Below are 27,826 nucleotides of genomic sequence, written 5' to 3' on the forward strand. Positions count from 1 at the left end.
GCCAGTATTCCGGCCTCCTGTCGTTCATGATCGAGTTGGCCAGGTGCCCATGTATGTAGTAGGCTCACTAATGCCTTACTGTTACTACTAGTCTATCAACTCGTGCTCCCACACAGATTAATTAAAATTAATATGAGAATGAGATCAATAATTATAGTTATTTATCTCATACCCTTTTTATCTATTAAATATTCTAACACATACTCTAATATATATATTTATCATTATCTAATTACAATAGATTTTATTTTGCATCACACCACCATATGTATTCGATATATATTTAGTTGAACTTTTTGTTTTTGTGTATTGGTATTCTTATCTCTTCCATTATACATAAATGCTATCGTGGGTAGTATTTTTATATAAATAATATATTAATAATGATAGAAATAGTAATTCAGAATTTTATATGGGTGCGCTTGAATATTTTATTATAGTTATATAATTTTAATTCAGACTTATGAGTAATTTAACTTATAATAAGAATGAGATAATTGGATAATTTATGTGCAAATTTAGGGGGTATTTGTATTATTTTTATAATAGCATTGGTGGGTAATTTACACAAAAATTAGAGGATTACTTTAGATTTTTATTATAATGGTAGGGGCGGGTAATTTAGATACACGTTTAGATGATTACTTTACTCTATTTTTAAAATAACATAGATATGTAATTTATTAGAAAATATAATAGATCCCCGATTAGAGCTGAGGAGGACAGAAACATACGGGAGACAATATGAGGGATGGTGGGCGGCGAGGGGGCAAAGAGGACGGAAACGGGAGGGAGTAGCGGCTCCGCCGATAGGGGCCGCTAGAGCCAAGGAAGATGGCAGCATGGAGTTGAGGAGAATGGTGAAAGACGCAGGAGAGAAGGAAGGATATATTTGTCATATAGCCATATTTGGTTTAGTAGTGCTAGATTATTATAGCAAACTTTGACCATCAATTAGAGGTATTAAATAAAGGCAGTTTACAGAACTAATTCCACAACCATGCGTTATTTCGCGAGACGAATTTAATGAGATATTTTGACCGCATGATTAGAGAATGATTACAATAGCATTATTATAGTCAATCATAAATTAATTAGGCTCATTAGATTCGTCGCGCAAAGTTGTACTCATTTATGAAAAAATTTTGCAAGTAAACTTCATTAGTATTTTATATATGCAAGATTTTTTTTTATAGCACTAGATGTGCTATCACAACCAAACAGAAACATGATTCCATTTCCATGAGGTGAAGCGGCAGTCACATCCATCGGTGGCCGCGCCGGGCTCGTACGTCCACTCTAACATCTTGCGGATGCTGGACGGGAGTGAGGGAGAAGGATGGATCTGGATGGCTGAACATCCGAACTATCCGTTTTGTATTCGTATTTGATGAGATTTGCATTCGCATTCGTATCCGGATTAAAATATAGTAAAAGGTGACATTCGGATCCGATTTCATCCGTATCCGATCCGAATCCATCCCTAGGGAGAACCCGAGTGAGGGGTTTATATAAAAATACAGGGGGTTTTATGTAAATAATCGGATCTCCATTAATAATCGCGACGAATTAGGGAGGTATGTGTAAAGATTAGGGTGTATTTTTAAAATATTCAAATTAGGGGTATTTTCAAAAAAATCCGAATCGCCATCCGCTCGTCCGCCGCCGATACCCGGAGCGCCGCCTGACACCGGCCGTCGCATCCCCAGTCGTCGCCGGCAGCCAAGCGAGCGTCCCCCGCCGCCGCACCTCTCTGCTCGGGCGAACGGGTTCCCGCCGTCCCTCACTCTGCCCCAGGTGAGCGCGGCGCGTGTGTCGCCTTTGCTTCGTCTCGGGCCCGCGCCGCCGCTTTCATCCCTCCGTTGCCCGGATCGCGCGGCGCTGAGTGAGCGACGCCGAAGAGATCTGGAAACTTCGAGGATGTGCGCTGGCCACCTGGCGTCCCTCCTCCTCGTCGCTCTGCTCTCGGGCTCCTCCCATCTACTCGTGGCCGGATCGCATCAGGATCAGGTACATTCCATGCTTACCTTGCTGAATTCTAGATTTGTACGAGCAACCCATGCTGCCCCGGTTGTTATGATGCAAAAATCACTTTTTTGTCGGGGGTGATTAAGCTTCGTATTTGTTAGATTCCGTAAGGCAAGGATATGCAAATTTGAGCTTGAGCTGGATTTGTGGGCTGTAGCTGGGCAAATTCTACTCTTTCTAGCTCAATATAGATTATGCGATGTGTGTGAGGACAGTTGCTGGCTCTTAGTTTACATCAGTATGGTTTTGCCTCTTTGCGCATCTCAATTCCGATACTTGCAACTATATTCGAAAATTGAGATTTTGGAGGCCCCATGCAGTTTTGACTTGTGCGAACTTATTTGACTAGTTTTGCATGCTTAATGTGTTCTCTGAAGTGGTGTGGAGATGCCTAGGGGATAGAGCAATAGTTTGGTTAACTAAGCTTTTTAATCTCATTTTTCGGTCAAACAAGATGCCGGAAGAATGGAGGAGAAGTATATTAGTACCTATCTTCAAAAACAAGGGCGATGTTCAAAGTTGTACTAACTACCGTGGGATTAAGCTGATGAGCCATACGATGAAGTTTTGGGAGAGGGTCATCGAGCATCGCCTAAGAAGAGGGACAAGTGTGACCCAAAACCAATTTGGGTTCATGCCTGGAAGGTCAACCATGGAGGCGATTTTCTTAATACGACAATTGATGGAGAGATATAGGGAGCAGAAGAAGGACTTGCACATGGTCTTCATTGACCTTGAGAAGGCATATGACAAAGTACCGAGAAATGTCATGTGGTGGGCTTTGGAGAAGCACAAAGTCCCAACCAAGTACATTACCCTCATTAAGGATATGTACAAAGATGCGACGACGTTTGTCCGGACATGTGATGGCAACACCACTGACTTTCCTATTAACATAGGCCTACACCAGGGGTCAGCATTGAGCCCTTATTTATTTGCTTTAGTGATGGATGAGATCACAAGGGATATACAAGGTGAGATCCCTTGGTGTATGCTCTTTGCTGATGATGTGGTGCTAGTTGACGAGAGTAGGGCAGGGGTTAATAGGAAGTTAGAGCTGTGGAGACGCACGTTAGAGTCGAAAGGGTTCAGACTTAGTAGGACCAAGACCGAGTACATGATGTGCGATTTCAGCGCGACTAGGCATGAGGGGGGAGACGTTAGTCTAGATGGGCAAGTGGTGGTCAAGAAGGATACGTTTCGGTATTTATGATCGGTGTTACAAAAGGATGGCGACATTGATGAAGATGTTAGGCATAGAATTTCAGCTGGCTGGTTGAAATGGCGGCAAGTTTCTGGCATCCTTTGTGACAAGAGGATGCCACAAAAGCTAAAAGGCAAATTCTATAGGACAGCAATTCGTCCGGCGATATTATACGGTGCTGAATGTTGGCCTACAAAAAGACGACATGTGCAGCAACTGAGTGTAGCAGAGATGCGGATGTTGCGGTGGTTTTGCGGGCACACACGGAGGGATAGAGTCCGGAACGAAGTTATTCGGGATAGGGTCGGGATGGCACCAATTGAGGAGAAACTTACTCAGCATCGGCTGAGATGGTTTGGACATGTCCAACGAAGGCCTCCTGAGGCGCCGGTGCGTAATGGGATCCTTGAGCTAGTCGATAATGTAAAGAGGGGTAGAGGTAGACCTAAACTGACGTGGGATGAGTCGGTTAAGAGAGACCTTAAGGATTGGAACATCTCTAAAGAGATAGCTTTGGATAGGAGCGCTTGGAGACTAGCTATCAATGTGCCTGAACCTTGAACTTATTTCTTTCGGGTTTCATCTCTAGCCTACCCCAACTTGCTTGGGAAAAAAGGCTATGTTGTTGTTGTTGTTGTTGTAATGTGTTCTCTGAAGTGTTCTTTCCCTTACCAGGACGGCAGGACCGATTGCCTGCTGACAGTATGCAAAATGTTTAAGCTTATACAAAAGTATGAGGTTTGCTCATGTTGCGATTCCTCGTCCATATTTTTAAATGTTCCTTAGTTATACTTGGTGGTGGTGCACATGCCAACTTGGCTTGATTTCATGGAATACTTATGTTACTGGCATCAAGTGTCCAAAATGCTATGTCATGTTCCAGATCACTTGCCTTCATGTCACCACTTGAGCGATTCTATGCTCACTAGGTAGGACTGATAAGTGATAGTAATGCTTACCATTAGTACTTTCTTAAAAAACACCGTACCAGTACAGATGATAGGCATTTGTAGTGTTGGGCTTGCTCCACTGTTCTCTTTGATGTTATGCTGAATGCCTTGTTCCCTATACTCACTAATGCAGAAACTGTTCTTTTTCTATGCTCTAGGAATTCCATGGAGCTGCTGGATCCAGGTATTGTATTCAAATACATAAACCACACATGGAAATTTGATATGCTTTTATTTATTCTGTGTGTTCCATCTAAAATAATATTTTTTTGTTCTTTCCATAGCATTGCAATTTATAAATAAGGTTCGCATCATCATTCTCCGGAAGTAGCTCATTCCTTGTAGCCTTTATGACAGGAAACCTGGAATTACTCGCTTGAGAAATACTCTTTAGGTTTCTATGTTCAGTTTGAGGCACGACCTCATCTATTTCACTTGATTCCAGAATTCTTCTTCAAAATCCTCACAAACATGAGGTGCATTGCTCAAGGGAAAGGAGCCGTGCAGCTTGGGAAGCTATTGATGAGGTAGCAGATTCAATTGAACAGTTCTATCTCCCCTGCTGCATCCATAACAAAATCACATGTTAAACTTTCTTTTTTATGCAGTATTTGATGCCCTTCATGGAAAAGGAGAAATATGAACTCCCGAGCAAATGTAGACTTCATCCTGATAATGACATGTTCCGGGAGCAAGAGCAACATAAGATTCATTTTGATATTAATGAGTGGCGTTGTGGCTTCTGCAAGAAAGCTTTCCGAGCAGAGAAGTTCCTTGACCAACATTTCGAAAATCGGCACAATAATCTTCTGGATAATGTATGTTTGCTTAACAGTAATTATGTTTGTTTAGGAAATGTTTACTTAGCAGGAATTCGCTACTGTCTCTGGTTTTCACAAGCTGTATGCCTGTATCTTCTTCATTCGTAACAACAGCTAACAGCTAGTAGAATGGAGGTGAAACAAAATGCAAAAGCTTACAATTGTACAGAAATGCATAACGATCTAATCCTTGTATATAAAGTTATGGTCCCACCTCTGCAGTAAACCAATAACTAATATGAGTAGATGCTTCCATTTTTTCATGATAGCTTAAATGATAGTATTTCTTGTCAGCAGAATCAACTGTAAAATTGCAGTAATGAAAACACTCGAATACTGACACAATCTCTTAGTTTGACTTAGTATTGTATCACTCTGAAGGGAATAATCCTTGATACTGATATCATGCGATGAAAACTTTACCAAATATATGTGGCAACCATCAGTTTCATTCTTATGGATCAGTTCTAAAAGATACTCGAAGGTTGTCTAGCTTAGTTTCAGCAATTTGAGATAAAGCCAATTTATGCATTGATATGGTAGATGGATTGGCAAGCGTAGGTTAGGCAATACCCGCCCTCCAAGGAGGCTCTGGGATTGTTTAGATCCTAATCTGTTGCTTGCTTTATTGATAAGGCCGGACTCCTTTATATAGAGCCGGAAGTGTACCGAATACAAGTCCTTGTTTAACTCTAACACAAATCCAAACTGAATAGATTACAAATTAACTAAAAATCACACATCTGCAGCCGTGGCTTCCTTCTTCTTGCGCCGCTGGTATGTGCGCCCAACAAAGGCGTCCACAACACTTCCGCCCTCCTTTCGAAACAGCTCGTCCTCGAGCTGGAATGTCGGGTAGTGCTCCTTGAATTGCTCCAACGGCTCCCAAGTTGCTTCAGAAACGGAACGACAAACCCATTGAACAGAAAGTTCCCAGTCACCACGGTTAAGGCGTGCACGAATGACCTTGGCCGGTGTAGGAACTGCACGGCCATGCACGATAGGAGGGAGTGGCACTGTCTCCGTTGGAGGATCACCCTGATGCTTCTTGAGGAACACCACATGAAAGACATCATGAATACGAGTCTTGGCTGGAAGACGTAGACGATAAGCAACATCACCAATGCGTTCCAATACTTGGAACGGACCATAAAACCTTGGAGCCAGCTTGCTGTTGGTGTTGTCGGTTATGCCGGCGGCCGAACGGTGATGGAGGCGAAGCCAAGCCCAGTCGCCGACTGTGAGCTCCATGTCGCGGCGAGAACGATCAGCCCCAACCTTCATGTAATCCTGGGCTTGGAGGAGACGGTCAAGAACATCAGCGAGGAAGATGTCTCGCTCCTGCAATTGGTGGTCCAGAGCCACCACCCGAGCAAGACCCGGCCTGTAGGACGCCAACGTGGGTGGCGAGCGGCCGTACACGACCTCAAACGGCGTTGTCTGCAGAGCCGTTGGGTAAGAGTTGTAGCAATATTCCGCCCATGGCAGCCACCTGAGCCATTGTTTGGGGCGATCTCCTGCCAAACACCGAAGGTAGACGCCCAGCACTCTATTGGTGACCTCTGATTGGCCATCCGTCTGCGGATGAAATGCCGAACTCAGCCTCAACTTGACGCCGGCAAGCTTGAAGAGCTCGCTCCAGAACGAGCTTGTGAATACTGGATCCCGATCGCTCACGATGGAACATGGGAATCCAAGCAACCGGACAATGTTGTCGAAGAACGCCTGGGCGACAGAGATGGCGGTGTAAGGATGTCCAAGCGCGATGAAGTGGGCGTACTTGGAGAAGCGATCGACGACGGTGAGGACGACGGACTTGCCGCTGATCCTCGAAAAGCCCTCGACGAAATCCATAGCGATGTCAGCCCACACCGAGTGTGGAACGTCGAGCGGCTGGAGGAGCCCCTCAGGATGAAAGTGCTCCGTCTTGTTGCGCTGGCAAGTAGTGCAGCTCTTGACGAACTCCCGTACCTTGCGCGACGCGTGTGGGTTGTAGAACGACGCCCGCAAGCAGACGAGAGTCTTCTGCACGCCCTCGTGGCCGGTGCCATGCGCCTGGTGGAGAAGCGCCGGCCACAAGGTCGACTCGTCGGGGACGAAGATGCGGCCGCGGTGCATGACAAAACCGTCAGCCATCGACGATGCAGCGCCGGCTGTACCATCCTGAATTTCTTGGCGCTTGGCGATGATGTTGGGTAGCTGCTCGGACTCACGGCGAAAGTCGTCGAAGAGGGCGAACTCCGGCCGAGATATGGCGATGGCGTGGACAGCCAACTCGTCGCCCTCGTCCCTCCTGGACAGGGCGTCAGCCGCTGCATTCTGGCGACCCGGCCGGAACTGCACCTCGAACGTGTAGCCGAACAGCTGGCTCACCCATGTATGCTGGGGAATTGGGAGAGCCGCTGATCCAGGTGATACTTGAGGCTGCAATGGTCAGTTCGAACGACGAACGGACGTGTCCACAGATATGGACGCCAATGCCTCACAGCCTGCACAAGACCAATCAATTCACGTTCATATGCAGCAAGCTTAGTATGGCGCGTAGCGACAGCCTTGCTGAAGAAGGCAATGGGGCCGTTAAGCTGGTGAAGGACGACCCCAAAGCCGGTACCGGAGGCGTCGCAGTCCACCACAAATTCTTTGGTGAAATCGGGCAGCTGGAGGACTGGCCCCATGGTGAGCGCCCTCTTCAGATCGTTGAAGGCGTCAGTGGCCGCCTGGGTCCACAGGAACGCGTCCCTCTTGAGCAAGGCGGTGAGCGGAACCGCGATAACGCCGTAGTTGTGGATGAACTTGCGATAGTATCCCGTGAGGCCGAGGAAGCCCCGCAATGCCTTCAGGGACGTGGGCAACGGCCACGCCTGAACGGTTGCCACCTTTGACTGATCCATGGCGACGCCGGAACCCGTCACGATATGGCCCAAATAGGCCATGCTTTGTTCGGCGAAGGAGCACTTGGAACGTTCATCAGTGCTTGGAACGTTGACGGCGCGTTGGTGAGGCCGAACGGCATCACCAAGAACTCGAAGTGGCCGTGGTTGGTGGGTACGGAACGCCGTCTTCGCGATGTCGTCGGGGTGCATGCGAACCTGGTGGTACCCGCTGCGGAGGTCAAGCTTCGTGAAGAAAGCGGCGCCATGGAGTTCGTCGAGCAGCTCGTCGACGACTGGAATCGGGAACATGTCCCGAACTGTGGCGCCGTTGAGGGCGCGGTAGTCCACAGAAGCGCCACGTGCCGTCCTTCTTCCGAACCAGCAACACCGGGGAGGAGAATGCCGATGTACTCGGCCGGATAATGCCTTGTCGAAGCATGTCGGCGCACTGCCGTTCCATCTCATCTTTGAGGAGCTGCAGGTAACGATATGGCCGCACGGCAACTGGCGACGTCCCGGGCAGCAGATGAATGCGGTGGTCGAAGCTGCGGCTTGGCGGCAGTGTCGTCGGTGGCTCGAACAGGTCGCTGAAGGTGTCGAGCAGCAGCTGAAGGAGATCCTGAAGCCCGGCCGTCGCAAGGCGCCTGACGGATGGTGCGCCCAGACCGACCCAACGGACCCGGCGCCGGCCACGCCAGAACGCCATGTCGAGGCGTCCCAGATCCCATGTGATGGGACCAAGGGTGCGCAGCCAGCGGTAACCGAGTACCAGCTCGTAGCCCTCCAGCGGGATGACGTGGATGTCGATGTGGAACGTCTCCTAGCCGATCGTCACCGGGACGGCCTTGCAGATGCCCGAGGAGGCGAGGGCGTCGCCATTTGCCACGTTGACGCGAATGCCGGGAGTTGGCTGCGGCGAGAGGCCCAGTCGCACGGCCGTAGCTGTGGCCATGAATGAGTGAGCCGACCCAGAGTCGACTAGGGCCGTGACGTCCTTGCCGGCGATGGTGGTGGCGAGCTGCATCATGTCCGCGTCGCTGATGCCGGTCAGCGCGTTCAGGGAGATCGTGGCGTCGAGCTCGTCGTCGGAGGCGTCCTCCACGAAACAATCCACGGGAGGCTCTTCATCCGTGAGCTCGATCATGTAAACACCGCGCCCCTTGCACACCTTGTTGTGCTCCCTGGAGTACTTCTCAGGGCAATTGAAGCAGAGGCCCTTGGAGCTTTGGTCGTCCATCTCCTCCGGTGACAGTCGGCGAAAACGGCCATTAGGAGGGGCGACGCCGCTATCAGCCGCGGCTGCCGGGGATGGGGGCACCGGCTTGGGCGCCTGTGGGAGTTGTCGCGGTGCCGGAGGAACGCGCGGAGGGGCACGGGAGGAGGTTGGCTTGGAGTCGCTCCCGAGGGTCGCGGCGCGCCGCTCATAGGCCCGTGCAAGGTTCATGGCGTCTTCCAGGGTAGTCGGGCGCTGCATCTCAACGTCGATGCCGAGAGTGCCGCCGAGCCCAGCGGTGAAGAGGGCCACCTGCTGCGCTTCGGTGACGTCGTCGCAACGCGCCAGGAGAGTCAAGAACTGGTCCTGGAAGTCCTCGACAGTGCCGGTACGATGGAGTTGCGCCAGTTCGCCTAGAGGATTGCTGCGGATGGGTGGGCCGAAACGACGGCTGACTAGGTCGACGAAATCCGGCCATGTTGGGATGCCGCGATTGCGCTCCAGGCGGAAGTACCAGCGCTGTGCAGTGTCGAACATGTAGAAGGATGCCGTCCACACCTTGTCCGTCTCCGGCGTGCGATATGCACGGAAGAACTGCTTGCACTTGTGGAGCCATGGCGCCGGGTCCTCCTTGCCGTTGTACTCCGGAAAACGCAGTTTGTGCGTGATCGGCGCCAAGGGTTGCGACGCCTGGGGTGGACGGGAGGACGAGGAGACGTCCTGCTGTTGGAGATCCAAGGCCTTGGTCTGCAGCCGATTGATGGCCACGTTGAGGGTGGAGTATTGGCCCTTGATCTGTTGGATGGCGGAGGCGTGGTCTTCCGCCAGCTTCAGCAAGTTGTCAAGCTTGGTGAAGAGATCGGCGTCCGCAGTGCCGTCGCCCATGGTGACTGGAGGGGCGGCTGCGGCAACGAGGAGCACGGCGGCGCGAGCGAAAACGAGCGAGGTCGAGGGCACATGATCGTAGATCAAACCTGATACCAGATGATATGGTAGATGGATTGGTAAGCGTAGGTTAGGCAATACCCGCCCTCCAAGGAGGCTTTGGGATTGTTTAGATCCTAATTTGTTGCTTGCTTTATTGATAAGGCCGGACTCCTTTATATAGAGCCGGAAGTGTACCGAATACAAGTCCTTGTTTAACTCTAACTAACACAAATCCAAACCGAATAGATTACAAATTAACTAAAAATCACACATCTGCAGTCGTGGCTTCCTTCTTCTTGCGCCGCTGGTATGTGCGCCCAACAAAGGCGTCCACAACATGCATGGCCCAAAACTTTTCACCTATTTAGAGTAATCTGCTTTCTAATTGTAAAGAGAAGGGATAGGAGTAACTTTTTATGAGATTTTTCTTTGTTATAAGGCACCGAGTTAACTTGTTTTATCTATCCTGGTTGTATCAACTTTATATTGTTGCGCATGAGGTGGGTTGTTAGGGATGGTTGTATTTTTCTCTTCTTTAGAAAACAATTTACTATCTCTGAAATTATTGGTTTTGAACTATTTCCTTAGAGTGAAGGAAGATGCTTGGCAGATCTGTGTGGAGCACTTCACTGTGATCTGATGATGGAGTTCAAGAAGCCAAAGAGTAAATGCAATGCAGCTGCTGCTGTGAGGAATCGTCGTCTTTGTGAGGTTCTTATCATTTCTTCTAACTGTTTTTTTTTTGGTTTTGTGGTATTCTGGTAGCATGCATTATATATTATTCCTACTCTGGTAACTTGATCGTGCCTTTTTTTAGCTTGTATGTTGGTTTACATATCTGGGTTCATGTTAGATTGCCTCGGTTCATTTACCTTTGTTCAAAACGACTGTTTTGCACTTTGATACTTAGGTACCACCAATTCATACATGCAGGGCATTGGTGTGGTTGATTCATTAATTAGATGAAACCATGTGAGGATTTATATGTTCCGTCTTTTGTCTACCTCTGAATCAACTAACAGGCTCTGGCCATTTTTACCTGTTATGCATAATTGAGATTATTTGGAGAATTGTTGAAAAATATGGCTTTTATTGTCGCTTTGTACTTTGTTTCATTTGGCAATAATGTGCTATTTAGATAGCTTTTACCTGTGAATGTGTGATAGCAATCTTTAACTACCTACTTTTGCTGACAGAGCCTTGCAGACAGTTGCTTTCCAATTAATCAAGGTCTTGCTGCCCGCCGTCTTCATGGTAAGGATGTGCTACTTGAATGCAGTGACCGTTGACTCGCATCTGTCTCACTGATGTAGGTCTCTTTCTTATGCAGCTGGCATTCCAGATCTTTTCTGATACAGCTTTTTTTGCAGAATTTTTCTTGCGCCAATTTTGTGATGCGCACACTTGCGATCGGGGAACTAAACCTTTCCCCAAAGGCGGCAGGGTGAGCAAATTTCTACGTAGAAGCTGTGTACCTTTTAAGCAGCAGATAGCATTTTTAGCGAGTTAACAACATTTTGGTTTTTAATTCTGGTTAGTTTTTTTTATAAACATACAAACTTTCATTTCAGCATATTTTCTAAACTCCTTATGCATAGCTGTCCATTATACTTTTTGTGGGCCCCCGGGCTAGCAAATACCCAGGTTCCCGTTGTGCTTTACTGTACTTGTCCCATGATCAGACCGCAAGTACACACAACAGCATCGGTATCACAACTGCACTCAAAACTTTTTAGTAATATTAAAATTTAATCAGAGCATATATAATTTGCAGCAGAAGCAAACAGAAATATAGGACTTCCATCCTACAGTAGTGTGCCTCACCATTCCCACAGGCACCTGACTGGGAGTTAGTCCTAGAAAGAACCAACGTCGAAAACCCACATCCCTCGGCAAGGAACTGAACTGAGGCGGCTCTTCTTCGAACTCTGGATTTTAAAATTTTAGCAACAAGGGTGAGTACAATTTTGTACTTGCAAGACTTCGGGTGTATATCAAAAATCCTATAATACATGCATGGTTAATCAAGGACGGCTGACAGGTTCACTAGCACTAGGATGCATTTTATTTGAGTGTATCTTCATACGCATAATTTTTTGCAAATATTTTGTTTTATATAAAATAGACCGACGAAACCAATCATGACTCCCCATTTCCCATTTCGCGGTCCTTTGACCATCTATATCGGTCCAACAACTTTTGAACCGGTGCAAGTGTTACCAAACAATTCCCATACCAACTTCCAAACCAAAAGTACTAAAATCGGCGACTAGCTCAAGCGCTCTTGACCGTGAGCACGGCTATTCGAATAGTTTTACACTCTACAGAGGTTGTACACTTTACCCATACGACATGTTTCGCTTTGATGCCAGCGCGGAGCCAACGCGCATTTACACAATTCCTTAGATGTGTCGGCAAGCTAACATGACAAAGCCGTTACATCAACTGGACCCAAGATATGCTACTCGACAAACTGTAGGAGTTTCTCGACTCCGTACATCTGCCCGGGTTAGCTACCCTGACATCGACGAACTCCTCGAGCACTCGGGTGGTAGCATCCTCACGGGGCCAACTGACTTAATAAGCTAAGGCCAGTGTCTATTTAGCCGTATGGTTGCACTGTAATACTTGGCTAGAATAGAGCCAATTACCGGTCCTTAATAACAAGGGCAACAAGATATAACCCATAACTAAGCATGTGACTCTGAACTACGGGAATAACCCATAACCTTAGGGCAACAAGGTATAAAAGGGGTACAAAATAACAAGGAAAGTAAATGCATTAAAGTAGGACGTGTCTACCCGACATAAAATGACATTTGGACTCATAAAATCATCATCGCATGCAAATAATTGTAGGCTTAGGAATTTAAATAGGAGCAAGAATGATCAAGGAGGTGCTTGCCTTGTTGCTTGTCGTTCATATTCTCGAGTACTAGCTCAGAATCTCGCTTGACGTCTGGCGCAGTTACGAACGTCTCGTCGTCTATGCGAATCGAACGAACGGCAACACATGCAAAAGAACCAAATAAATAGCAATGAGCAACCAAATAAATACTAATAAATGATAGAGCATGATTTTAGAAAAATTTTGGAACAGGAGGCGTGCGGTGGTCGGAGCTGCTGTCCGGCAGCACGAACTTGCGCATGAACTTGCCCATCCGACGCTCCATCTTGTCCATATCGGCGTTGTCCGGCACAGGGGGCAGCGGGAGCATGCAGGGCAGGCATGCCGGCGCTCAGCACAGGGAGAGCAGGGGTGAGGTGCAGGCAACGCAAAAGGGGAGTCATAGGGCGGTGGCTCTGTGTGCGAAAGAGAGGAGTGCGCTGGTACTTGTGATAGACAAATCAAAGGAGGGAGATCGAGTGGAGAGAGAGCTCCTGGTGCTTGCGGTGGATAAGAAAATCAAAGGAGGGAGAGAAGAGCTAGCGCTCTAGTTTGCTTCGTGGGAAAGACAGAACACACACACAGAGAGAGAGTGTGGAGATGCTACTGTCGTCTATGCTGTGGTATGTCCATCGACGGAGAGAGAGGGAGCAGGGTGAGAGACGTGGACGGTCGTGAGCAGTGCCGCGAGGACGGTGAGCAGGATGCGAGACGGCGGCGTGCTCCGTGTGCACGCGTTGGAGCTTGGCTGTGGATGGGGATGGCTCGTCGGTGCGGCGTTGGCGAGCGAGGAGAGGTGAGACGGCCGTGGCAGGGCTTGACGGCGAGGTGCCCGCCTTGACTGGAAACAGAGGAGACGGGGGAAAAGATAGGGTCGGCCGGTGAGCTGGACGGGAGGAAGCAATGCGGTGGATGACGCGCGGCGCTGGGGCTCCTCCCGGTCTTGAATGCGCTCGTCCAGCGCACGTCCTTGCTCCAAGCGGCGCGGGTGGACGGCGCGGCACGGACGGACTCCACCACAGCGCTCGTCCAGCGCACGTCCTTGCTCCAAGCGGCGCGGGTGGACGGCGCGGCACGGACGGGCTCCACCACAGCACAGGGTGAGGGAGGAGACCGAGGCGGTAGAGCACAGGGTGGTGGAGGACAAGGCCGCACTGTGCTCGTGGTGACGAGGCTCGGCGGAGCAGCGGCGAGCGTCAGTGCTGGCGGCCGTACGTGGGCGGCGCGGGGCGCAGCGACGGGCGGCGCGGGGAAGAAGACGCCGCCGCGTCACTGACGTGCGGGCCCGGCGCGCAGGCGACGTGGAGAAGGAGGAGAGGAGGCGGAGCGGGTTGGGCCGCACGGGCTGGGGTGGCCGGCCCATGAGGGAGGAAAAAAGAAAAGAGAGAGGGGAAAGGAAAGGTGGGCCGGCTGGGTTTCGGCCCAAGCCGAGTTAAGTTTTTTTTTTTGAATTCATACCAAGAGTTCAAACTCAAATTTAAATTATTCCAAAAACCTTGAGAAGCTCACCAAGACTAGTTTAATGCTTTAATATTTTATGTAAAAGTTTGAGAATTTATTTTATCACTCATCTTTTAGCAATATTTTTAAACATGCTCAAGGAGGGTTATTAATGCATAAAGTATGAGAAGAGCCAAATAAAAACCAAATCAAGCATTGATTTATTTATTTGTCTTAATTTTATTTATATTTGAAATTTGGGCTGTTACACTTTTTTTATAATTCGAGATTTCAAACTGTCACACAACAACATTGCACTCTCAATAAAATAAACAATATCATTTGAACAGAGCTTCATTCATCTCTATATTTAGAAGAAGGAAGGGTTTGGGAATTGCCAATGGGAAAGAATATACTGTTTAATTGATAAAGTCAGAAAGGATATCGCTGCCATCTTATAGCTATTATTTTCCCCTTTCTACAGAAACAAACAAACAGGTTTTACTTGGCTCTCTGCGTCTTGACGCTGATACTTTTGCCCCTGTTTTATCTCATAGTGTTCTTACACCAGAGGTTTGCTCTATCTACTTTGTGAATAAGAACATTTCTTATGCGATGAGCATTTCCAGGAATACTCATATTCTGCCACGCAGGGAAATGAGGAAAGGTGTCCAGGATCTAAAACGGTTTTCAAAAATTGGGCAGAAGAAAAAACCATCCTAGTTGTAAGTTATCTCTGTGTGCCCAAACATCCTACAGATGTGTGCACCATTTTGTTTGTAGCAAGTATCTATACTGTGGTATTAGAACATCTCTTGTATTTTTATGAGCTCTTCAGATCTGTTGGAACCCTAGACCACCAAACTCTATCCAATGCATCAATGAACTGTCAAAACCATTTTATAGGTTTCAAACTACCCTAGTCTTTTACTACATGCATTTTCAACCAAGTATAATTTAATTGTTTTTAATTGCTAATTAATCCCATGCCATGCTTATCATAATTAGCGCAAAGCGAGATAAAATTAGGGCGCACTCAGACCTAGGTGCTGTATTAACTGTTTCGGGGTTTCAACAGTTGTAGAAATAGATTGTTTCCTAGTTGAGGTTTACAGATCTTGTAATAAGTCTTCCTAAAAGACACTATTCAGATTTTTCATTTATCCTTTGGTAAAATTCCGGACCAAATAACTGAATTCTTTACATTTACCATTCTTTGGTGCTCATGTCATTCTTGTTCCCTCTGCAGTACGACATGCATATGTAAACTTGAAGAGGCAAGCATGTGTAACTTTTGTGAGCTTACGAAGTCATTCCATATTTTTCAAGCTTGAACTGAAGCTCTGTTGATAGTTGACCCCAAAAAACATGGGGTTAATATGACTGTACATACAATTTCAGGAGGCAAACAGTGATGAATGTTTTCATTGTTTCCCATATGTCAACATGCCTGATTTGGTGCCTCAATTGTTATTGTGATGTGCATGCATGTGCTAATCGCTTTGTGCATACAGTCTATATGCATCAGCCTTTCAAGGATTTTGTTTGTAACTCTTACTTTTGTACGTGACCGGTACATTCTACTCCATATAACTTATCCTTTTTTGGCTGCTATTCTACTCCATCTAAGGAGAGAGTACATTTCACCTATATCAACTGAAAGGTCCTGATCCGCCCAGGGTGTTGGAACTCAACCATCTCTCTGATGTTGTCACAAACGAGCTCCGTCCTCTGAAGCATTTTGCCGCCATTGTTAGTGACAATCAACATGAACCCTGCAGATCTGCCATGCAAGTTGGAACTTGGAACTTCACAATCCCTCTGCTCCAAATCGTATTTTGTATATAAATAAACTGGTTATGATTATGGTGCCTGTGTTGACTTGTTGTGTGACCGAACCGGGCCTTTAAGGCCGGCTCTGTTACATATAAGGCCGAGACCTGCGATCACAGAAAGGCCGAAAGCAGCATGTAGAACAGTAAGGCCCAGCCCATAGGAAATCAGGAATCGAGGCCCACCTCTTAGCGCGAGCACGAAGACTCGGATCCCTACCTCTGCTCGAGCTCAGCCACCACAGGGCCTCCGCCTCCACGCCGAGCTCGGCCCGCTCCTCCCTCGCTCGAGCTCGGCCGCCGCCGGAGCTCCGCCCCCTCCGCCCTCACATCGAGCTCCTCCCTCGCCCGAGCTCAGCCGCCACCGGGGCTCCGCCTCCGCGCCGAGCTCCGCCCTCACGCCGAGCTCGGCCGCCTCCGGAGCTCCGCCTCTGCGTCCGCTCCGACAGCGTGCACGACGGGTGCGTTCGGCTTTTCTCCGCGAACGAGTCCGTCCCGGATCCAGAGCGAATATTCGCTCTTCGGGATGACTCTGTCCCTTTGCTCCTGAACCAAGCATCGAACGGGACGGCTCCGTTCCGGTCCGCTCCGGAACCAAACACTGCCTAAACGAACCCCTCGACTCGAGCTCGAGCTCCAACTCGACGGAGGAGATCTCCGGCGAGGCGCTGGACGCCGGCGATGGCGGCGGGGGCGGAAGACGCGCTGTACGAGATCCGCCGCCACGCGTCGGGATCCCACGTGATCCCTCATGTGAGTTCCTCCCGTCCTCCCCCTCCTCTCTTCCTCCCGTGCTTCCTCCCGCCTCGGAATCCCATCGTGGCGCGTTCTGCTCGGAGGAGATTGCGCGGTGGGTCTGGCGTAGAAATCGCGCTGTCCAGCACTAATTTCCTGAGGTTTTATTTTTTTTGAAAAAAAAAATTCTTCGGGATGAGGTTGTCGCCGGAGTTCATCGCATTGGCTCACAAGTTGCTTTTCCTTGTAGCCTGCATCTATATTCTCAGAAGTTGCTTTTCCTTGTAGCCTGCATCTATATGGGGTTTTTAATTCGTGCAACCCAGATTTTAGTAGTACCTCGAAGCTAAAAGGGTTTCTGTGAAACCTTAGTGGCTATGTTCACTGTTTAATGTAGTTCTTGCAAACGCAGCAGGAAGGATACCAAGGTGCCGCAACAAGTAGTGGTAGTTCAGACGCCGGAGGAGGGGTCCTCTCCTATCTCTCCTTGCAAGGTACATTCCCTTTGCTTTGAAACCTTCACAAATCCATCCATACAAGATGCGGTGCTGACTGTTGCTTCTACATGCTACTAACACCCTTGCAGGTGTGAGCAAGCTTAGGGAGAGGTGGACTAGGTACAGTGCGCTGGGGAGGAGTACACAGAGGAAGAGGGCGGATGGCGTGGCATTGTTCGTCTCGCCAAATGCGGAATATGTGTCTGTAACTGTTGGGAATCGCATCATCATCTTGAGGAAACACGATGACTATGCATCACCTTGCGGTGTTTACACAAGTGAGTGCACATTGTTTTCAGGTTTTGGTTCTTATAGTGCTATTCACTGGTATTAACTATTAAGTGTCTTAAGCATGAAAGGAAGGGTCTACTCAATTCTCGTGCGTAGAGACTAGAGAGTATTAACTTATTTTCATCAGAATGAGGAAGGAGACCACCTAGTATTTGAACTTTGAAGTCCTTTTTTGAAATGTGACATCTGTGATCATCGTAATTTGCATTTATTTAAATGAAACTTAGTGTTTGTCGAAACTATCTTTCTTTGGTCTTGACAGTAGCACTTTTCAGGCGTGTAATATTAATATGCACTGCTGATGCAGAAGTAAGGTTGTTGTAACTCTAGTTGCCTTAAGGTTTTTGTAACTCTAGTTGCCTAACTTACTAGTTCACATGGAAGTAGTATGTGTGGAGGCTCCAAATTTGTTGACCCAGATGTGGTGGATTTGGGTGCAGGCTGCTATTTCGATGCTTGGAAGAAAAGCTGCACTGACTATTGAAAGGATTTCAGTCCATGCATCATTTGTTACCATTTATGCACATCAAGCATACATTTTGCAGTGCTTATTATGTTTTGTTCATCAGGGGCGACAACTTTCATTTCTGTTGACAGAAATGTTGTACTGTTGACATTTTGCTACAGTCCCTAGGCAGCAGTGGTGTACATCTTTTCCTTTTCTTTTCAGTTTCTTGAAAGTAATTTTACAATGTGGAACATAGTTCTATGTGCATTTTTCAGCAGTAGATGTCATGATATTGTAATGCAGAGTACTAGGTATCAAAATTGTTCTGATTATACACTGTTTTCTAATTATTCATGGTCAGATAATGACAGAATAACATTTTTCACCAATGGGGCTTGGCTGGAGGCCCAAGGAATTTTTGGTGTGGTGGATGACCTAAGCACACTCTACTTGATCAAAGAAAATGGGGACTTGTTAGCAAGGAGGACATGCGATCAGTTGAAACTATCTTCTTATATTATTGATCTGGTTGTTCAGGATGGTTCAAGCTTGCTTAGGTGGTTATCAGTTGTTTTCAGTTAGAACCTTTCCCCTTAAAGAGACTATATATGTCTATTCCTTTCTTCGGATAATTTGGCGATAACTAATAAATTCCATGAATATTTGTAGGCCGGGCTTCTACATTTTTACGAGTGACTGCATGGTTCATAGATTTGATTACACTCAAGAACCTGAGGCCAGTTTGTGTGAAGTTCCTATATCAACTAAAGATGTGATGTCAGCTAGGACTATGCAGTTACCTCGGAGTTTGTCGTGCATTGATTACGATCAACATCACTCACTATTTGTCCTAGCTGCGGATTCTAATATTTCAATTAGCTCCAATAGTTATTCTGGTATGCCCATGTACTAGTCTGTTTTCAACTGCTACACCTGACACTGGTTGTCAGTTCTGCACTGTGTAGTCTATTCACTAAAATTTTGCATAATATGGATTTATGCTTATCTTCTCCATTATTGATCTGTCCTTGATATTACACTTGTCAGGCCTTGATATTTACATTTTTATTGTGATAAAAGAACATATAGGGGCTTTTATGTTGTAAACTCCACATATCACGAACTTCTTGTCAAAAGGTGTATTTGTTTCTAATTTTTTAATCTTATATTTTAGGAACCTATTTTCTGTATCTATTACACGTCGATGGAAATCTGGAACTTAGTCTTTCATTTAAAAGCCTGCAGTTGGAAGGAGTGTTTTCTCCTCTTAAGGATCAAAAAACCTTTGTTTCATCCCCAAAAATCAAGATCTCACCTCATGGCAAGCATATTGCTACGTTGGACTTGACTGGCTCTGTAAACCTCTTTGCACTTGATGGTGACAAACACACCTTTTCACTTCATACTCTTGGAAACTGTAGGCATCTAATTGATGTTAAGGATATCAGTTGGTGGACAAATAATGTTCTCATGTTGGTAAGAGCGGATGGTAGTATTAGCATGTACAGCATCACCGAAAACGATGTAGTTTCCAAAGATGACCCAGTTTTATCTACACCACTATTGGAGAAGGCAAAGGCTACTGAAGGACATGCTTTTATTTTGCAATCGAGCAGATATGAAAGAAATACTCCAGCTAACAAGCAGATGGATAGTGACTTGGAACCTGACCTGCCTAGTGGTTCCGGGGAGCATCAACAAACGGAGATGGATAAAATGTTTTGGAGTCTTCTATCATTCTCCAAAGTTACAGTAACAGAAATGTACTCTGTTATGATTAGAGAGAGTCGATTCGAGGAAGCCTTAGATTTTGCTTTCAGATATAATCTAGATAAGGATGAAGTTCTTAAAGCACGCTGGTTGCATTCTGACGGTGATACTCATGAGATTGACTCTTACTTAGCAAAAATTAAAGACCAAGCATTTGTGTTATCAGAATGTGTAAATAAAGTTGGGCCTACAGAAGAAGCTTTAAGGGCTCTACTTTCATTTGGACTTCATATAACTGACCATTACAAATTTTCTGGATTGGATAACAGCAGCGAGGGCACAACATGGGACAGTCGAGTCATTAGGCTTCGTTTATTGCGGCACAGAGACATGTTAGAGACATTCTTGGGAATTAATATGGGAAGGTATGTTCTTGTCATTCCTTCTTTGGATAAGGATGCATAACCAGCAAGCAGCTAATATATCGGAAGTATTTACAGTTGTTAAGTCACATCAATGCTCACACATCTAATAAATTTAGCATAATCCATTGCACACATAAAGCATATCTGAGTCACAGTCTAATATTCAAAATTCACTATTGAGATTTCTGCACTTACATTTACCTTGTTAATTTGGTGTAGCGACGTAGCGTTCAACTTCCCAAATGAGATTATCCCAATGGCAACCTGGCTCTTAGTTCTTTAGATGAAGGGAAGAAGGAAATGAATGCAATCATTAATTTTCTAAGTCAAAGGAATGCTTTGTGACCTTTCCCCCACTTTATTGATAACTTAGGCATTTCTAAGGTTACATGATGGCTCATTCCTGTTCTTCGAACCAGTTTCCTCTTTTTTCTACACTGTTCAATGATGTTAGCTTTCTTAACATAGTACTTTGCTAGGTTGATTGCAAATACAGTGGATGCACAATTTGCCACTTTATATTGGACTTTGCTTGCTTGCTGCTTACTAGTTTCTTCTAGCTAAATGCAATGTTCTTGTTATGCAGGTACTCAGCAGAAGAATATAGCAAATTCCGTTCGATGCCCCTGGTTGAAACTGCCATAGCTTTAGCTGAAAGTGGAAAAATTGGGGCTTTAAATCTTATCTTCAAGCGCCATCCATATACTATCTCTTCAGACATTTTACGAGTTTTGTCTGCTGTCCCAGAAACTGTTGCTGTTCAGACCTATAGTCAGTTGCTACCAGGGACATCCCCTCCTAGCGTTGTCATATTAAGAGATGGTGATTGGGTTGAATGCGAACAGATGGTTTCATATATAAGCACTTGTCCTACCCAGCTGGACAAGATTGGAGAGATCAAAACTGAAATACTTGTAAAGCTCTCAACAGGCTTTTCATGGCCTTCTGTTGCTGAACTTTGTGACTGGTACAAGAACAGAGCAAGGGATATTGACTGCTTGAGTGGACAGCTGGAAAACTGTCTTGCCACGATAGAGCTTGCATGTCAAAAGGGCATTGTAGAGTTGCAGCCATTCTTTGATGACATTAAATGCTTCTACAAAGTTGTATATTCTAATGAGCTGAATGAGTTTATAATGAATATTGTGACATGGGAAGATCTTCCTGGTTATGAGAAGTTCAAAATCATCCTCAAAGGAGTCAAAGAAGATACGGTTGTTCAACGGCTAGAAGAAAATGCTATCCCTTTCATGAAGAAGAGATTTCACCTGATCTCCTCAAGTCATGAACACAAACAAGAAGAATCCTACCTAGTGAGATGGCTGAAAGAGGTAGCTTCTGAAAATGACCTTTCCATTTGCTTAGCTGTTGTTGAAAATGGTTGTGGCGAGTCACCAATATATGGGCTCTTCAAGGATCTTGCTGAGATGATAGAAACAGCTGTTCACTGCATTTATATGTGCAGTGCAACTAACCAATGGAATACCATGTCATCGATATTATCGAAGTTACTCCATAAAACAAAAAGAGAGAAATCTTTATTGGCTAGTGAAGAAGAATGCAATCTGAAAGATGCTAAGCAACCTCTTGGTTCTTCTGTGGTTTATTATGAGGAGATTCAACATGTGTGTGCTGATATCTTATCTGCTCTAGGCAATGGCCCAGATGATTTTTATCACTATGATTCAGTACCTTATGACCTTAATAATGTCAAATATCTTGATATGTTGGAGAAGTGGCTAAAAGTTGCTGAAGGCCATGTGGAAGTAGGGCGGCTCTTTGCTTATTATCAGGTATTGACACCTCCTCCATAAACCTACTGCTCTTGTGTTTGTTTGTTTGTTTTTTTTTTTTTTGGCTTCTTCAGTAGTTCAGCGTTTGAAATGTTAAATTGAAGTAAATCTACTTGGACTTTCTTTAGCAGTATTACTTAGGGATACCTGTGAGCATATGTCATGGGAGAGAAGAAAAATTTATCACATGCTTTGCTGCTGGGAAAAACTGTATATCTATTCTTTTCCATAAGCCCAGACCCATCCAAAATCTGCTGCCATAATTGCTTCCACCACTTACCTCACAGAACTAGTCTCATCTTTGAACTGCCTAATGGACTTTAAGGATCTTTCATTTTAGCAGCGAATAGTTAAATTTATTCAATTCGCTTATAAGAAGTTTGTAACATTGGCAACCTTCGGATATTTAATGGGAAAGGAACATGACCGTCAGGAATGATTTCAAGTTGTTGCCAAGATTGGAGTGTGCTCTTTGGCCATTGTTCTTTCTTTGCTCTCCTTTGGTGGGCTTGGCAGCACTGGTAACTGGGGATATTGAATGCTCTGGGGAAGATGTGAGTGAATCGATTGGCATGCGAGAACATGTGAGGCAGATGCTGTTTGTAAATAAGTTGTACAATTCTTCTCGTGCATTTTCATTTTCTTTGGATACTTATGTTCACACAAGTGCGCTAAATTTGAGTTAATACATGTGAGTAAGCTACAAAGCTTGCTCGCAGTCATGCCTTTCATTTCTGTGGAATGTTTACTTTTTTGCCAATGTTTTCCACTGGCAGTGCAATTCATAGCTGAATGTGATTACAGGTCCCCAAACCAATACATTTCTTCCTTAGTGCTCACTTAGATGAGAAGAATGTAAAGCAACTTATACGGCTGCTTCTATCCAAATTTGGCAGACATCAACCTGTTCGATCAGACAATGAGTGGGCTAACATGTGGCGTGATTTGAAACTCTTCCAAGAAAAAGCATTTCCTTTTCTTGATTCAGAATATATGCTGGCGGAATTTATCAGAGGGCTTTTGAAAGCTGGTAAATTTTCACTAGCCAGGAATTATCTTGGAGGAACAAGTGCAGTTTCTTTGTCCACAGAGAAGGCTGAAAATCTTGTGATACAAGCTGCAAGGGAGTATTTCTTCTCGGCGTCAACTCTGTCTGGGAATGAAGTGAGTTAATTATACCAAATTATTTGTCATCCAAATACGGATCTGTCATTCATTTCTGATTAATGCTCACTTGGATTATATAATCCTTTGCAGATTTGGAAGGCCAGGGAATGCCTTAACCTGCTACCTAATAGCAAAAATGTTCAAGCAGAAACTGATATAATTGATGCTCTTACTGTTAGGCTTCCTTATCTAGGGGTGACTATCCTTCCTGTTCAGTTCAGACAGGTAAAGGACCCTATGGAGATTATTCGCATGGTGATTACAAGTCAAACAGGGGCATATCTTCATTTCGAAGAGATTATTGATGTTGCAAAACTTTTGGGATTAAGAAGTGAAGAGGAAGTTGCTGCTGTGGAGGAGGCTATTGCCAGAGAAGCTGTGGTTAATGGTGATCTTCAACTAGCCTTTGATATCTGTCTAAATTTAACAAAAAAAAGTCATGGTGCAGTGTGGGATTTATGTGCTGCAATTGCTAGAGGTCCTCCACTTGACAATTTGGATAGTGCTACCCGTGAAAAACTATTGGGCTTCTCTCTTAGCCATTGTGACGAAGAATCTGTTGGGGAATTATTGAATGCATGGAAGGAGCTTGATGTTCATGGTAAATTTGAGAAATTAATGATTGCGACGGGAACAAATCCTCCCAATGTCTTGATAGATGGAAGTTCAATCACACCACTTCCTGTACAAAGTGTGCAAGATATACTGGACCTCAGAGATGACAGCGGCCATGATAGGCACAAAGACCATGTGGAAATTGTTAAAGAAATGTTGTCAAAAGTTTGCTTGGACTTGTCAAATGGAGATGCACATACTTGGGAGTCTATACTGGTAGACAATCGGAAATTCTTGTCCTTTGCAGTGCTGGAATTACCATGGCTTTTGAAATTGTCCAATAATGAACTGCAGGATGGTGAAAATCAGACTTCAAGAACAGATCATACTTCTAGGAGATATCGATTCTCAACAAAAGTAGAAGCAGCAATTAGCATCATATATTGGTTAGCTCTAAATGGTTTGGCTCCCAACGACGATCTAATCATGATTCTTGCAAAGTCTATAATGGAACCCCCTGTTGATGAAGAGTTTGATGTACTTGGCTGCTCAGTTCTGCTGAATCTCATGGACCCTTTCAATGGAGTGAAAATAATAGAGGAAGAGCTTAAGAGACGAGAATGTTATCAAGAAATCAGCAGCATAATGAGTATAGGGATGTTATACAGTTCCCTCAACAATTCTAAGAAAGAATGTTCCACTCCTGAGCAGAGGAGAAATTTGTTGCTTCACAAATTTCATGAGAAGTTCACCTCAGACAATACAGGTAGGTGTATTAAAAATAACAGTACATCATAGGGTCACCATTTTACCGTTGAAATATTCAGCCAGCTCGATCTTCCCTTATATTAATTATTTTATGCTAATATGTACCATTTTCATTTTGTTTTACCTTTACTGCAACAGATGATTTAGACCAGATTGATATGGCAAATACAACCTTCTGGAGAGAATGGAAATCAAAGTTAGAAGAAGAGAAACAACTGGCTGATCAAGCGCGAATGCTCAAACAAATATTACCTGATATAGACACATCCCTATTCTTGTCCGGCGATGCTGATTATATCAAAAGAGTAGTTTTCTCCTTTGTTGACTCTGTAAAGCTGGAGAAAAAACACATACTCAAGGAAGCAGTAAAGATAGCTGAGACATATGGCCTGCAACGAACTGAGGTATCTCTAACACACATCCGAGCTTATATTTTAGTTTTCTTTAGATGTAAACTTCTCATCTACAGTTTTCTTGGATTTAGGTGCTTTTACGGTTTCTCGCCTGCAGTCTTGTCTCTGAATACTGGGATAACAATGATATTCTGAACGAAATTTCTGAATTCCGGGAGGACATTGTTAGATCAGCTAAGGGTGTGATTGATATGATATATTCAGATGTCTATCCGGAGATCGATGGGTATAATAAGCAACGCCTCTCTTACATTTATGGCATTCTTTCAGCATGCCACTCATATCTGAAGAGGACCGGTGAGATAGAATTGAGATATCCAGAGCATGTGCATACACATAAGCTTGAACCATTTCAGTATTATAAGGTCCTTGAGGAAGAGTGCAAGAAAGTCTCTTTCATTGATGGCTTGAATTATAAAAACATTGCTGGATTGGATAATCTGAACTTTGAGCATTTCAATGAAGAAGTATGCAAGAATATCCGTGCCTCTACCATCACTGCTCTAGCTGATATGGTACAAGATCTTGTGAGTATGTATGTCGATGTTCTAGCCAAGGGACTCATATCACGACAAGGTGTTTACAAGCACTATGTTCTCGGCTTGCTGGCATCATTAGAAGGCCGCAGTGAAGCACGATCGAACTGCACAGATTATGAAAAGTTGCAAGCTGTCCTATGTGAAATTGAGTTGAACTATGATAGTTGCAGGGAGTACATCCAAGCTCTTCCTGCAACAGACATTTCATATATTGTTGGAAGGTATTGCACCCTCTGTTTTCCATCCAACTTAGCACGAAGCCATCCACAGGAACCTTCATGGAAGAAACCTCTTGCTACGCTGCTAACATTTTGGTCTAAACTTGTTGATGACATACCGGGGGAGTCAATTGATGCTTCCTCATATGAAATGACAGACTACTTAAATTCAAATAGGTTATCCCTGTGCATGGGGACTTTCAGGCAGCTCTTGATAGATGATGAGATAACAGTGCACCAAGGCTGGGATGCCATCTCCATGTATGTAAAAGATTGCCTTAAAAGTGGTATGATGATGGAAACATCATGCTTTTGTCGAGCTATGATTCTATCAGGCTGTAACTTTGGAGCTGTAGTTGAAGTATACTATGGAGGACAGGGACAATTGGAGAGTGAGAGTGCAGATCCTGTTAATTCTTTGGATCTCTTAGAACTTTATAATACTGTTACAGAAGAGTGTTTGTCAGATTTGATTGAGGGCTCTTGTGAATATAGAATATTGTTTCATCAGTTGCTGTCATCTTTGAGCCAGTCAACGGGGAAACACACTGGCATCCAAGAAATGGTCAGATCTGGTGTTTGGGGGAAGTTAATCCGCTTTTCTGAAGACATGCAGCTAGAGAGCCAATTGAGAGTCTATGCTCTGCAGCTGATGCAATGTATCACAGGAAGAAACCTTAAAACTCTTCCAAAGGAGATAGTGTCCCAGGTTGAGCCATGGGAATCATGGTATGAGCACGGAACAGGTGCTGCCATAGCTGATGAGAGTATCAACTCCTCTAGCAGCATCACTGGGACTCTTGTGGCACTTAGATCTACTCAGATGGTCGCTGCTTTTCTTGCTGATGCTAATATCACTCCAGAAAACCTAGCAACTCTTGACTCTGCAGTATCTTGTTTCTTACATTTGTCAGAACATGCTTCTGCTGCGAACGTTGCAGTTTTGGAAGTAGTATTAGAAGAGTGGGAGCAACTATTCTCCCCCAAAGAAGAGCATGTTCCGCCTCATGAATCACCAAAAGAAACAAGTGACTGGAGTGATGGATGGGATGATGGATGGGAGGCCCTACCAGAAGAGTTAGAAGGTCCAAAGAACAAACAAGAGAGTGCACCGTTATCTATCCATCCTCTCCACAGTTGTTGGATGGAGATTATCAGAAAATGTGTAGAGCTTGGTGAGCTGCACAAGGTCATTGAACTTCTGGACCGAGCATCTTCGAAACATAGCGTTTTCCTAGAGGAAGAAGAAGCTCATAGCTTGGTTGAACTTGTATCTGCTCTGGACTGCTTCATGGCTCTCAAAGTTGTCCTTTTACTTCCATACGAAGCTCTAAGACTGCAGTGCCTGCAGATGGTTGAGGTGAAAATGAGGGAAGGAACCGTGTCGACCTCATCAAACGCTGATGATCGTCAGCTCCTTGCCTTGGTTCTGTCATCTGGAACTATCCAAAAGATCACAACGGAAGAGGCATACTCCAAGTTGTTCTCTTATTTATGCCATCTTGTTGGGAATCTTGCAAGGTCATTTCAGACTGATCTCCTTATGCAATGGAACGATCAAGCCACATCCAAGAGCGATGGATCTTTACTCTTTGGTAGGGTTTTGTTTCCATGTTTCATATCTGAACTGGTCCTCAGAGGTCAGTACCTGTTGGCTGGGCTCGTCATCTCCAGATGGATGCACACTCATCCGTCCCTGGGTCTGATGGATATCGCTGAGACCAGCGTACGGCGATTCCTTAAAGGTCAGGTTACCCAAGCTGAGCAACCACAAGGGGGTGATGCTTCTTTCACTGACGATGAAGTGTCTGTGAAACACACAATCTCCACTCTGCGATTGAAACTTGTTTCTCTTCTGCAAGCTGCATTGTCGGCTCTTCCAAACCAAGAGGTATAGGCAGCAACAAGTTTTGTGTACATTTTTTTTTAACTTTACACCGCGTACCAGTGTAGCTGTAAGCCTGTAACGTTGTAACATGACATATTTGTCTGAGATAATGGTAAAGGTGGATAGCACAAAATTTCAGAATGTTTTGGGGGAAAGACAGTTCTTTTTTCTGTTGAAGGTCAGAATATCAGGTGAAGGTCAGAA

At 45.2% G+C, this 27,826-nt stretch overlaps 2 protein-coding genes across 11 annotated transcripts; both read left to right on the top strand.

Annotated features, from left to right (window-relative positions):
* Window positions 1–1,632: 1,632 nt before the first annotated feature.
* Window positions 1,633–15,955, top strand: LOC120663802. 8 transcript variants are annotated; one of them, XR_005670625.1, is made up of 12 exons: window positions 1,633–2,010; window positions 4,341–4,366; window positions 4,628–4,709; window positions 4,791–5,000; window positions 10,605–10,727; window positions 11,213–11,270; window positions 11,387–11,460; window positions 11,661–11,723; window positions 11,791–11,971; window positions 14,828–14,916; window positions 14,997–15,068; window positions 15,593–15,955. XR_005670625.1 is itself a non-coding variant. In XM_039942720.1 (10 exons), the coding sequence occupies exons 1-9, from the start codon at window positions 1,921–1,923 to the stop codon at window positions 15,064–15,066; spliced, it is 822 nt and encodes a 273-aa protein (XP_039798654.1). In that variant the 5' UTR covers window positions 1,635–1,920; the 3' UTR covers window positions 15,067–15,068; window positions 15,593–15,894. The 8 variants fall into 8 exon arrangements, 4 of the variants coding, with proteins under 4 accessions (XP_039798655.1, XP_039798656.1, XP_039798657.1 ...); XR_005670626.1 differs by having other exon boundaries at window positions 11,794–11,971; XR_005670627.1 differs by lacking the exon at window positions 11,661–11,723 and having other exon boundaries at window positions 1,634–2,010.
* A 443-nt stretch (window positions 15,956–16,398) lies between these two features.
* LOC120663800 (MAG2-interacting protein 2-like) lies at window positions 16,399–27,796 on the top strand. 3 transcript variants are annotated; one of them, XM_039942715.1, is made up of 11 exons: window positions 16,399–16,928; window positions 17,323–17,404; window positions 17,497–17,685; window positions 18,508–18,703; window positions 18,816–19,042; window positions 19,321–20,281; window positions 20,868–22,074; window positions 22,879–23,238; window positions 23,332–24,562; window positions 24,703–24,968; window positions 25,049–27,796. In XM_039942715.1, exons 1-11 carry the CDS (start codon window positions 16,857–16,859, stop codon window positions 27,629–27,631), a joined length of 7,374 nt encoding a protein of 2,457 aa, XP_039798649.1. In that variant the 5' UTR covers window positions 16,399–16,856; the 3' UTR covers window positions 27,632–27,796. The 3 variants fall into 3 exon arrangements, with proteins under 3 accessions (XP_039798649.1, XP_039798650.1, XP_039798648.1); XM_039942716.1 differs by having other exon boundaries at window positions 17,326–17,404; XM_039942714.1 differs by having other exon boundaries at window positions 16,440–16,928; window positions 17,308–17,404; window positions 25,049–27,781.
* The last annotated feature ends 30 nt before the right edge of the window (window positions 27,797–27,826 follow it).

Source organism: Panicum virgatum, chromosome 3N (genome assembly GCF_016808335.1).
Source record: "Panicum virgatum strain AP13 chromosome 3N, P.virgatum_v5, whole genome shotgun sequence".
Lineage (NCBI taxonomy): Eukaryota > Viridiplantae > Streptophyta > Magnoliopsida > Poales > Poaceae > Panicum > Panicum virgatum.

What these genes read in the sequence shown, in the direction of transcription:
- LOC120663802 (XM_039942720.1), top strand. Translation starts at nt 1,921, where the DNA reads ATGTGCGCTGGCCACCTGGCGTCCCTCCTCCTCGTCGCTCTGCTCTCG. An exon ending in CATGGAGCTGCTGGATCCAG is followed by an intron (nt 4,367 to 4,627) that starts GTATTGTATTCA and finishes ACTTGATTCCAG; the next exon opens with AATTCTTCTTCAAAATCCTC. An exon ending in GGAATCGTCGTCTTTGTGAG is followed by an intron (nt 10,728 to 11,212) that starts GTTCTTATCATT and finishes TTTTGCTGACAG; the next exon opens with AGCCTTGCAGACAGTTGCTT.
- LOC120663800 (XM_039942714.1), top strand. Translation starts at nt 16,857, where the DNA reads ATGGCGGCGGGGGCGGAAGACGCGCTGTACGAGATCCGCCGCCACGCG. An exon ending in ACCTTGCGGTGTTTACACAA is followed by an intron (nt 17,686 to 18,507) that starts GTGAGTGCACAT and finishes ATTCATGGTCAG; the next exon opens with ATAATGACAGAATAACATTT. An exon ending in GGCTCTTTGCTTATTATCAG is followed by an intron (nt 22,075 to 22,878) that starts GTATTGACACCT and finishes ATGTGATTACAG; the next exon opens with GTCCCCAAACCAATACATTT.